The 12,923-nt window shown below is 35.9% G+C and overlaps 1 protein-coding gene across 1 annotated transcript in view; it reads right to left on the minus strand.

The window, feature by feature from the left end:
* The window catches only part of DOCK4 (dedicator of cytokinesis 4), a 218,982-nt gene that overhangs the window by 23,112 nt on the left and 182,947 nt on the right, over window positions 1-12,923 (minus strand). The window contains exons 33-38 of the mRNA XM_053942036.1: window positions 9,238-9,264; window positions 8,972-9,067; window positions 7,704-7,764; window positions 5,897-5,990; window positions 2,075-2,223; window positions 967-1,053 (exon numbers count right to left, since the gene is read on the minus strand). Coding sequence (XP_053798011.1) covers window positions 967-1,053; window positions 2,075-2,223; window positions 5,897-5,990; window positions 7,704-7,764; window positions 8,972-9,067; window positions 9,238-9,264 — 514 coding nt within the window. The remainder of the gene's footprint in view (window positions 1-966; window positions 1,054-2,074; window positions 2,224-5,896; window positions 5,991-7,703; window positions 7,765-8,971; window positions 9,068-9,237; window positions 9,265-12,923) is intronic.

Below are 12,923 nucleotides of genomic sequence, written 5' to 3' on the forward strand. Positions count from 1 at the left end.
TTCAAACACAAAACACATTCAGTACAATTAATTAAACATGCATAAACGAATAATTTTATTAACGTGATGATAGTCAGTTTGGTTTTGCTTATAGGATTCTGCCATTGACATATCAAAATATATATGGAGTAAGGAGATAACAGAGTCCTGCCACATAGCTATTTGTTGAGAATTTTGCATAATGTTATTAAGCAGCTCTGGATTAAAGGGACTTCACTCAGTCCCAGCAGCAAGCATCCTACATGTACAGGAAATTTAAAAGGGGAGTTGTAATACAAAATTGAATCTACCAGAAGCAGGTAAGAAAAGAATACTAATAATTTGTAAAATACATTATCTGAATGAAAGAGAAACAATGTTTAGAGTTCTAAAATGAAAGAAACAACAAGAAAGATTCATTTTTACTACGTAATATTAAACAGACCATATTTTTAAGCAGTAAATTAAAAAAAAAAAGTAAAGGTGTGCATTGCCTGTGGCTTTGCTTGCAATTACAACTGCAAAGACATGCTGCTGCTCCTAGTGAAGGACTGCACACAGCACATTCCCTGGATAAACTGTAGGAAACTAATGAAAGTGAATTAGTATTATTATTTTTCTGCATAACCATGTACACAAAAAGGATGCTGTACAGGTACAAATATTGTAAGAACATTAATTTTATAATAAAATAAAGCAACCTGGTCTAGTGGAAGGTGTCTAGCAGGGGGGCTGGAACTAGATCATCTTTAAGGCTTCTAACCCAAACTGCTCTATGTGGATAGGATTTTCTCATTTTTCTTCAAAAAGCTCACACTCCTTTTCTATAATCCTCATTGTAGAATAAACCTCTCAGGGTAAAAATAAGAGTGCAAACCAAACCTAAGGACTATTCTGTAGTAAATTTAATTTCCTCAGTAATATTTTATAACCTAAATTAAAAAGCTTTTGGATTCCTGATTCATGAAAAGTATTCAAGTACATTACCCTCATCTTGCTGAGGTTTCTGTAGTCATAGTAGCTCTCATATTGTTCTGCAATTTTCCTGCATAAGATAATGCCATTTTCCCAACACTGCAAGCAAATAAAGAGTGTTCAGTAATTCAAAGCAACTGTTTGACAATTTGTGATTTATTAGTGGTCTGTTCTAAGTCTTGTTGTTACTGAAAATATTTGAACAAACTGTCCACTAAACATGCTTCTGAGTAATACCAATGAATTGTTTGAAGAATTAAAAATATATTTAGAGACTTATTTAACAAATTATTCTTTTGGCACTATGCACAAAATGTAAGTCATTGCAAGAGTGATGGACAACTCTTTTGATGCTATATGAGATGGATTCAACACAGTATGATTTTTACATTTTAAAATTGTACTTTTAATACATCTTCCTTCATTTTTTTTAGGTTGTACAAGTACTTCATTGCACCAAGCAAGTTAAACTATATAATATAATTACAGAATTGTTTGAAAAATATGATGATCAACATCCAGTTGATTACATTTATTAGGCTTACTTTACACTAGCTACACAAAATTGTAATGTATTGCTTGTTTATCAGTAAGACGAATCAGAGCACTATGTGCATGTAAAATTTTAGACTACAGGATAACTACACTTGCTTAATTCAGAATAGACATTTGCAGTAATGACAATGAACTGTGATCCCCCCAACAAATTCATTTTTAGTTTTTAAGAGATACAACATGGTATTGTAAGGTGTAAACATAACCTTTAGAATTCTCACTTGTTCACTAAGTGAATTTCATTAGCTTTATAAAGCTCATTTTCACCACCTTTAAAATGAGGAAAAATGATACCACCTTTTATAAAGTGTTTTGACAGTTACAAAGCCAACTGCTACGCAAGTGAAAATTATTCTCATATGTAAGAGGGGGATTTCTAGGATACAACCACAGGATTAGAAGAAACATACTAGAAGAAACATACTGCATCGCTAAGTAACTGCTTAATCAAGCAAGGAGAAACACTTCCCCTCAATACAAGAAAAGAGTGCATCCCTGGAACTAATACCCTAAAATGAATAAATTACCCTTCCCAGATCCACTCAGTAAAACAGGACTATTTTACCTTTCCCCTATCAAAATTTTGAATGATGGTCAGATGGAGACACTCCTTACGCTGCCACTCTGTTTGCATGGGGTAGTTGAGAAATTCCCTGAGCGGCCGATCAGACCACTCCAGCAGCTCGTCGTACAGCAGGAGTGTGTAGGCAGCTTCTGCAAGACAAATTACAGCATGGCACTTATCAACACCAAACACATAAAACAGACAAGGTACACAGAGATGTGAATGCTTTTCTTGAGAGCCACCTTTCTAATGGTTAATTGATTTATTTTGAGTATTAGGCAGATGGGAGTGGTGGTTTTGGACAGAGTTACTATTACAGATATAACAAAAATAGCTTAAAATTTTCACACAATATTTAAAGTGGAGTCACTGGGACACTTCTCCTGGAGTCTGAAAATACAAAGGAGACAGAAATTAAGTAACCATTTCCTGCTTAGCCCCAGTCTTCCATACTGTTAAGGAGAAACTCTCAATGACTTTGCTGTCTGAAAAAAGGAACAAGGATTGGGGGATGAGGAACAGCAATAGTGAAAGAGGAAAGATGGCAAGATTGTGGGCACAGTCCAAAAGAGATCAGGGCTGGGAGGAAAACAGGGAGCCAGATATGTGCTTAATAGAATCCACTCCATCCACAGAGAAATAAATCCCTGATAGCTGAGCCTTACCAGCTGACAATAACAAGCAATTTAGAAATCTAATGTTTTTCTTTTTTTAATTTTTAAAATTTTATTTAGTTTTTGGTTTGGCAGGAATCAAACTGGTTGTTGGTTTCTACTCAGAGAGCTGTGTAGAAATATTTACATTAATCAGCAGACATTATCTGGGAATATATTTTTTTTTTACTTTGATTTCAGGAATTCCTCAGAAACAGTACACTAAAATAATATTAAATTAATATTTTTATTGGAATGTCAGACTTTGGTAAATTACAAAGCACCAGAATTACTACTGGCTACAACAATTCAGTTTGGCTAACTGAGCATGTGTAGTATTGGTTTCCAAGTTAGTATTCACAGTTTATGTTGCCACTCACAGGACCACTTTGAATGAGTGAGTCAGCACAAAGATGGGCCATGTTCTGGAGATGTACTGCATTGGAGAAAGAAGTTCCCTACTGGACTTCTTTTATTGCAGATTTTATAGGTTGTACATAAGGCAAAAAAATAACAATAAAGTACTAAAGTACTTTTTGTGTTAAGCTAAGTTTACCCCAGACAACCATATCCTACTTCTGCCTCTGCCATATGAGTTCCTGTAAGACAGGCGACTTAAGCCAAATTTTACAGTATTTTTTCTAGCAGTAGTGTTCTTCTACACATACAACTAAGAACCTGTGGACGAAAAAGCATCACCGCAGCAGATATTTGTGTGAGAGAGTGCCTTGAACCCCAGTGTTGTAAAATGCTAAGCGTGGTGCAAACTGGTGCTGTGCTGTGATACACCCACGCAAGGAAAACCAGCTCGAGTTGCACAGACAACCTTAATTCTGGTATCACACTCAGCAGTTCTCAGGCTGCTTGACTGGTAACCACCTTTGTCATAGTTTCAAGCTACATTTTTGTACTCAAGACATGAAGCACATCTATGTAACAATTTTAAAAATCCATGAAGCTCATAATAAATTATTCAAAATCATAAGGAAGCAAAAGATAGTAGAACATAAGTCTACTTATGGTCAGGATAGCTCACCATGACCTTTCCTTTCTAAACTTGGCATCTAAGTCCTTAACAAATTTTTGTCTGCCATAGCAATGTAGTTTTCTTACATTACAATAAAGTTATACAGAAGGTTTCTAAAATAAGAATGACCATACTGCATTACAAGTCTGAAGGGTTCCTCCACCCAGCATCCTATGTCTGGCACTGGCAAGCACAACAAATAAAATACTGGTACCTCAGGGAGAGATCTGTAACTACTGACTTGCATCAAAGCACTGAGGAAAGATAAACAGGGTTGGCTTACGATGTGGAAAATTCAATTTATCCAGGAAATTTTCAAAACACCAGACATTTTTAAGGTGGATAAGTAAAAAGTCTCATTGACTGAGGGGACTGAGGGGACACAAGGAATCAGTGCATTTATGTGATTCGGCCTCAAGAGAGGTATATTTATAGCTGTAACTGAGTGCTGTGTAAAGAAAGAATTGAAGTAATGTTTTGTATAAAGATGACTTTTTTTTTTTTTTAACAGAGCATTTTTAGAAACAGTCCAGTAAATCATATTATGGAAATGAGAGAAAAAACATTTCATCCCTAGGATGAAATGATGCCATTAGAAAACTAATGCTGCAACATGTAGGAATGCTGCTGAAGTATCAAACTTATTTTCCTAATCCCAAATTCTCTAGACCAGCTGATTTACAAAAGTCTGTATTGCCTCTGATAAGGCAAGGCAATGGACTACACAAGTCTGTTTAATAATTATGGGTGTGAGACAAGTCTTATTAAGGCTTTTACAGCAGAAAATTTAAAATAATAAAAAGAACAAACAGGAAGCAGTGAAATCTACCACAGTAAAGAACACAAAAATCACACAGACTGATAATATACACATAGGAAATACAACAAAGTCCTGGAAATAAATTTTGAGCAAAGTACTGTTTAAAATGAGAATGGATGGCAAAAAAAATTTAAAAATTAGGTTCATATCACACTTGAAGATAAACTGGACACATAATAGTACCCAGTGCATAAAGGGAACTCAACACTGCTCAAAGAGTTACTAAGATCTATTATCCAAAATAATAGCTTGATACAAAAGCCAGCTGTGGCAAAGAGACTTCTTGATAATCAAAATTCTCTTGTGACTTACTATTGCCAGGTCACATGAGGAAACTAAATTCTCTCCTTAACGTATCCTGCTATCTAGTCCACATTTAAATCCATGAACTGCAAAGGGAGTGTGGAAATTCCAAGTGAACAATCTTATCTTTCTCATGGGTGGCAGAAAAGCATAAGGAAAGTTGCTGTGACACCAGGTACCTGTAAGCTGTTTACTAGAGACCCCTAGCTAACTAACCTGCTTTTAAGAAGAATCAAAATCTAGAAATTTTGAACATATGCAATTGCAAACACTGGGGAAAAGATGGAGGTATTATAAGGTCAGTAAAATATTCTGGCAAAGACAGTGTGATTTAAAAGGATACTGATTTCATCTTCTCTAGCACTTACTGATGGCATGTAGCTCCCCAATGAAGTGTGTGTTTAGCTGTATAAACAACATGCACAATATCTTCTTATTTCTTCATGTAAAAGATAACAACCATCCTTGGCACAAAATTAGAGAAATCTTGGACAATAGTACTGCAAATGTGGTATGTGAAGATTTAGAAAGACATCATGACATTGCAATACTTGTCACAGGTTTTAGGGTCTCTACCTCATCATGAGTAAGTGATATGGGTCTTCTTTCTTTTATTCCTTTTTTCAACCCAAAAATGAGGTTCTGAAACACAGATGTGTGGAGACACTTCACCAAACAGACAGCCAGGAGCATTAAAAAAAAATGTATAGGCTCAGATACCACTAAATGAACTCATAAAAGCTTCCTCCAAGCTTTACTAGTTTTGGGTGAAAAATGACCGTATCACACATTTATTGCTAATGGGTATCGATAGAAGTAATTTATGTTCACCATGGCTCAGCAAATACTAGTGCCATGGGTCTGAAAAAAGCAGTATTTTGAGATATCAATTAGGCAAGGAAACTCAGCTGTTGCCTGGGTTGGTATGTTCTGCACTGAGGATACATCTTACAGGGCTGCAAAGGACTGCAAACCACAGACCAGTCCTAAATATCTTTTTCTAGTTTGTATTCAGTTACCTGTGAAGTTTTGTGCTTTCAGATGTAGGTCATAGAGCTTATGAATATAGCGAATATACATCTCTTCCTTGTTCAGTTCAGTCTTGTAAAAATTCTGAAATAAAATTGAATTTTGTAATAAAACACAGCAGTTAATAAATTTATTATAATGGTTACAAATAAAAGACTTCAAACATAATATTCTAGAAATACATGCATAAATTTGATTTCTGAACATATAACTGCTACTTGTTGTTACATGGATAAAATATGGTCTGCAATACCATAATTCTTAGTTCAAAACATTCTTTATCTATTTGCAAGCACTAAAGCAAAGTATGAAAAAGCAACAGGAAGAGGAGCACAAGCCTATAGCACTGTTCACAAGTACTGCCACGTTCACAATGGACATGCAGCTTAAGTCCTCCTGCTAGACATATTCCATATTCAGGATAATCTGCTTTGGTTAATAAAGATTTATAGGCTAGAAAAGTCTAAGCACTGGTTCTCATTAGCAATTAACAACTTCTGTTCTATTATTAAATCGTTATTTTGAACTCTAAGCAGTTTTTCTCCTAATGTACAGTATTTATGTTCTGTGCCACTGTTTTCTAAATTGAGTTATTATCAAGGAAAAAGGTGGGAGGAATACTATGAAAACATAAAAAAGAAAAACTTTATAGAGAAAATATTTTTTAAACTGATTTGAGAAAATTTAGCATTCGTTGTCTCTCTGTTGTGCAAGACTATTAAAAATTTCTTTGAAAATTATTAGGATATGAAATCCACCTTAGCCTGCATGAGTCATTGAAAATCCCATTAAAAAGTAATATGGTGTTTTGGGATTTTAAAATATTTTAATTTCTTTTTTGGTACAAATCTTGGATGCTTTGCTAATAATAGATTAAAAACTCCTTAGGGATGAAAATAATCCAGGTGCTTTACAGAATTCAGATCATGTCAGATATTTTGACAGCAAGCCAGCTGCTTTATGGCTTCATAGTAAATATCATCCCTATTTAGAGCACTATTTTCCTACTGAAGAAATCCTTTGTTCTCTTATGTATAACTGCTATTTACAAGTGACACCAAATTGTTTCACTGACGTCAAAAATGCAGAATTACAAGTCAGCTTATTTTTTTTTATTTTTCCTCTCTGGCTAAAAATACAGCTTTTCAAAAGATTCACCATGAAAATGGACACTTTCCAAGGTTAACAGAAGTCAACAAACTTGTCAGTGGAAACTGGCCTAGAATCAAAATCTTGTAAACAAAAATGGCATCTTTTTCATACTATGGTTTAGCACTCTTGGTTTGCGGTAATAATGATAGCATGAAAACAGGAGGTCTTGAGCAGCATTTCTGTCTCTTCTACTGGGGAGAGAATAGTCAGCCTGCAGTATTCACAAGATATCCCATATTATATGTTAGAAGAACCAACTTGCATCAGTTTTTGGAAGAAAAGAAACAAGAGATATCATGTAGGTTTTGTTGGGTTTGGGAGAGGAGGAAGTGCATGTTTGTTTCTACAAATTCAAGAGACTAATTAAACTTAGAAAGTACTTTGGTGAAGTTTATCCAGTAGGAAGAGACTTAAAACTGTATAATGCAGTTTTGGAAACCTTTCAGGAACCAAGCTACGAAATGGCATGGAAGACTATCTCCCTACTGTATCAATCTCAGCCGGGAAAACATAATCAGTGATTCTAAGTGTAATGTTACTCTGTCAAATTCCACTCAAATTGCAATAAGAAGCAAAGTATGTCCTATTCAAATGTGTATTTGCTCAACTGAAATCAAAAAGGGAAAGAGAAAGTATTATACAAACCAAAAGGCTAACAGTGCAGCCAATCTTTTTGCCATCCACTTCTCCCATTTTCATGCAATCCCTAAAGCAGAAAGTAATGACAGTCAAAAGGAATGATGTTTATTGTTTTACAGTGAAGCACACCTCAGAAAACAGACATATTTCACTTGGCAAGCTGACTGAAAGGATTGCATTTAGCTGAACAGCTGACCCAAGTAGCTAAGAGATTTCATGCCTCCTTTTGTAGTACACTGGATACCTCAATTGTCAAGAAAGTAAATGTTTTCTTTCTGGCTCTGTCATTACTATGTGACCTTTTTTTATCACACAAGGAAAAAAGGTAGCCAGTATAACCATGCTGAAATAAAAGAATAACAGGCAGACATCATCACATAATCACTAAAAAATTTAACATAACTTTAAAACATTCTTGCATATATGAGCTAAACAATTGCCCCAAATACTCTCATAACTAACAGCACACCAATGTTTTGGAAGACTGTGTCCTAGAGGATGTAATCCAGCTGATCCCTAAAGAGAAATAGCAGTGCCATGCTTCTAGAAATTAAAAGTTCAGTCTCTTTGGTGATGAAATACTTTTCTTTTCAAACTATCGGTGACAACAGCAAGTGCAGTACTAGGTCTCACCATGTGTCCCTACAGAGTCAGGGAGAAAAGCTCACAATTAAGCCCTGGACAGTTCTACAGTTGGTGGCAATAAGGAGGATTAAGCTGAAATGTGAAGCCTCTACACAGGCTCACAAGTGACTGGGAAAATTGCTTTTAGTCTCGCACTCCTGAAAGAGAGTACGTGTCTCTCATTTCTCTCTCTTTTGATCACATGGTACAGTCAAATGTGAGGTGTTCATCCAGAGATCCATGTCTTTGTATACACACTTACTGTCCCAGCTGACACTACAACTAAGCATGATTGACACAGTAATAAGAATTTTACATATTGTGTAAAACAACTGTCAGGTGATTAGCACTGAGCTCTGTGTCTTCAGACAGACTTGAGTCACCAACCTACTGCCAAAAGTTACTACATTCCTTGACATCAAACTCAAGCACATCACTGGATTTTTTACCATGGGGAGTCTACTTGGTTGTTTTCATCCTGCCAGTTGCATTTTCCTGTTGACTAAGCAACTGCTGTCAGAGATCCTGAGCACTTCCAGCAGCTGTATCCGTGTATCCATGTGCAGTCACCACTTGAGCAAGATAACTGTACTTGTTTCCTAATATTTCAAAGATGACAATCCTACCTCTAAATTGTGATAACCACTCACCTGTAGTCCAGGAGCCTCTCCATGAGGCGAGTCACAGTGGCAATTAATGAAACACCACTTTCCCTCCATGTTTCCCGCTCAATTTTCTTCAGCAGACTGGAAAAAAAAAAACCAAGCCAGAAAAATGTTACTGTTTATTTTTAACTGTTACTATGACAACCTCTCTGCTTTTACCAGTACCTTAATACCTTAGCAACATCTTTGATAGTTAGATTTTCTTTTACAAACACCCTCCCAAAAAGTGCAATTTACAAACAATGTCTTACCTAGGATAAGGACCAAAAAGTGGAATTCTACTCCAGGAAGCATTGACAAAACAAATGATTTTTATATTAGCTGCACCAGGTTAAAAATATGTCAAATACCTAATTTTCAGAACATATTAATATCCCAAAGACTTAACACAACTCTTCTATAAAATTAATATATTCACTTCATGCTGATATGTCAGAAAAGGAGGAATTTAAAGGTGCTCCTAGAAAACAATATTCATCAGCTCAATATACCTTCTTATTTTTTAAAAAAGATTTTTCTTTTTCGCCTCTCAAATATTTCAGAAAGTATGAAATTTAAGAATAGAGGAGGGGTTTTAATAAACTGATTCCCCCTCTTCACTTAATATTTCTTTCTGAGAACATACTGTCATGCACATGTACAATTCCATTAGCTTAAAGTGTCATAAGATTATTTTATTTTAAACAGTTCTGCTAATGTAAATACATATTATGCATTGAAGTTGAAAGATTTCAAAATGTTAATGTAAGTGGAGCTGTCAGTAAAACTATACAATATAATTTTCTTTATTATTATTATTATCCTTTATATAATTCTGCTACAGGCTTCTGTTTTTCATTGCTTAAGTTTATCAAATATTTATCTCTTAGGATGAATTTCCACATTTTCCCTATAAGAGTGAGCAAGGAAATATTTATCCACAGAGTTGTGTCACTTTTTTACTTTGGTACAGATGCTCAGGTGGATGACATGTCCATGGAGATTTTTCAGCAGTCTCCCTGAAAATGTACTCAGTTATGGTTTATTTAGAAAGCTCTGAAAATTCCCACATCCATATCCTTTGAGCTTTTAGAGCATCTCTGAACCTTCTGTCTGTCAGCTCCACTGACCTTCATCTACCCTGAGCATGCTCAGTCCCTAAAACCTCCTACATCCAAATCTCAAACCTGTAACAGAACTCAGGAACTCCTACATGCCAACTGCACTAGCTATACACTCCAGCTCTACTCCTTACACGCTCGGGGATGTCACAGATGCAATTCTCCAAGCAAATTTGACCTACATGAAGCTGTGCTCTGCTGGAACTGAGGAGCAAATACTGATCTTCATCTTGCACCCTAATATGAATGTTAAACTCACTTCTCTTAAGGAGGCAGTCAGATGTCTTTCCCTCACAATCAGAGGCTGACTATCTTTCATTGCTAGCAGGCAGATGATAAGGCCATCCTTAACCAGCAAATGCTGAAGCACTAAGCCTCTGTTTTCCATACAGAATACCTTAATTAATTTTTGAAGCCCTTAAGTTCCTTCTAATAGAAGTTTTTGTGTCTAGTAAGAAATAAGAGTAGACCCTGTCACATTATTGAACCTTAATTACGTCAGGGACTTTTATTTTCTACTTTGTTTCAACCCTATGTTAAAAAGGAACATTTCAACCTAGATTCAACAAAATAATTACTGATAGCTCCTCTAGAAAAACAATAGAAGTATAACTTCTCTTTCAAAACAGATCATTCTTATCTGTATTTGACTTACACATTTTCTTTAAAATTGCATTGGCATGTTCATTATAAACACACAATTTCTAATCATGAGTTGAGTTGATACACTCAAAACACTTATACAAACTGACATCAATGTGGTTGGTTGAAAAAAGTTCAGCCTTGCCTTCTGATGCATGCCTCCCTCTCCCCCGCCCCCACATTTCCAGCACAATGCACAGAACAAACACTCAGAATGAAAAAGCTACTCAAATATATTCTGGCTAAATCTAGGTAGAATTGAATCCCTGTTCTTACAGATCCCAAAGCATAGCCAACATGCTTGACTATTTGTACAAAGTACTAAGGGGGTTAAACAACAAAGGGAAACTATAAAAAAGTTTCTGTCTATCCATGCTAATATAGCCTAACACCTGAGCTCACCTGAACAATTATGGTTTGCTTTGTTTTATTTGGTGGGGGGAAAAGGGGGTGTATTTAATTACTTTTAATCTTGGGCACCTGAGGAGTAAGAGAATATTGATCGAGAGGACCAGAGTTATTCAGAGAGAAACAGCAGGCTTAGAACAATGTTCAGGTTAGCTCAATCATGTAGTAAATGGATTTTGTATGTCTAAACCACAGCATTATTCAGACTTTTAGCTCACAGGTAGCTAATCCTACAGGTGCTCTAAAACATCTGGATGCCTCTTTTGGAGTTCAAAAACCTCACTATAGCCAGAGGTTCCCTGAACGAGTCATAAAGGCTCTCAAAAGACTCACTCCAGACAGACTCTAATGGACTGGGCAGTGCTGAATTCAGTCATGCATTTGGAGAAGAAATTAAGATGACTGAAGACAGCAGAGGAAAGGTAGTAGCCATCACATTTTATATAATAGATTCACGGTTGAAGAAATCACCCAGAAACTGGCAGAACTCAGTTATAAATGCCTGCTCAGCTGAGTGTCAGCTACAATCTCTTTAAAGAGAAGCCTCATTGCCAGGCCCCCAGCAGAACTCATTAGTCCAGGTTTGTGCTTCAATGTGGCCACCTAACTTCCAAATCTGAAATGCCTTGTCTTGGGCCAAACTGAAATACAGCTACAGAAGTAATTAACTGGCAGCATCCATCTGATTCAGAAGAAAGACCTACTTGAGTATATACCTTGGCTTCTGAGGATTTTATTTTAACCACCAACTGTTCAATAAAGAAAAATAATTCTTTCCCCTGTGCTAATTAATTCAGGAATTCAGTTGCAGTATTACAGTGTAAATGTAGACCAGAACAGCTTTCATTCCGTACAATGGATAGCAATTGCAATGTCTAGTTTCTCATGATAACAAAATGTTCACTACTTCATGCTTTGCAGCTCCTTCAAATGACATCAGGAGCTAATCAGTGAATGGTGACATTCAAGTCCCTAGAAAGACATTGATTCAAAACAAACAGCAGTCACTTTCCCCCTACTTTCTCTGTCTTTTTATTTGATATAGATAATTCCATTGTAGGCAACACATTCTAAGCACATAATATCTTAGCTATCTCCAGAGATGCTGATAACTTATCCTTGAAAATAGATATTCAAAGGAAAGATGAAGTGATTGTCTCTGGGGAAAAAAAAATCAACAAAATGTTGAAGTGGGAGTTAAGAGATTTAAATTCATTTTCCAATTCAGACAAAATAAACAGCATGACAAAACGTGAAAGTCTCCCACCCACTTCAGTTCCCAGGCTGTATTCAAAGTAGGTGTGTGCATCCCCTTGGTTCCCAGTGATACCTATTAAGAGTAACCACACCTAATCTTCAGAAAGATCAGATAATATTGGAGCATTTTCTTTCATTACAGACTAAGAAACCACTGCTTGCTGCAAAACTGTATTACTATTTCAGTTTTTGGGTACCTGCTACATCTCTGCCACTTCAGCCTAAACAACTCTGTTTTCTTGCACTGTATAAAGGTATCCTAATATTGCTTAGTTTAAATTACCCATGGAAGAAATAAAGAAACCCCAAAATCTCAGGCTAACCAACCCTGTCTCTTGCAGTCAACTCCCCAAACTGTCCATCTGATTTTCATCATTTTTCTTCACATACCCTACAACAATATGTCATCCTCCATTCCAGATTAGTATCTTCTACAGGCTCTCCTCCTGAGAGGTGGTAATGCATACACATAATCAAAGTAAAAAAAACTAATCATAAATACTACCTTTTTTATTAGCTGGGAGTGAACT

This window comes from Vidua chalybeata, chromosome 5 (assembly GCF_026979565.1).
Source record: "Vidua chalybeata isolate OUT-0048 chromosome 5, bVidCha1 merged haplotype, whole genome shotgun sequence".
NCBI classification, from domain to species: domain Eukaryota; kingdom Metazoa; phylum Chordata; class Aves; order Passeriformes; family Viduidae; genus Vidua; species Vidua chalybeata.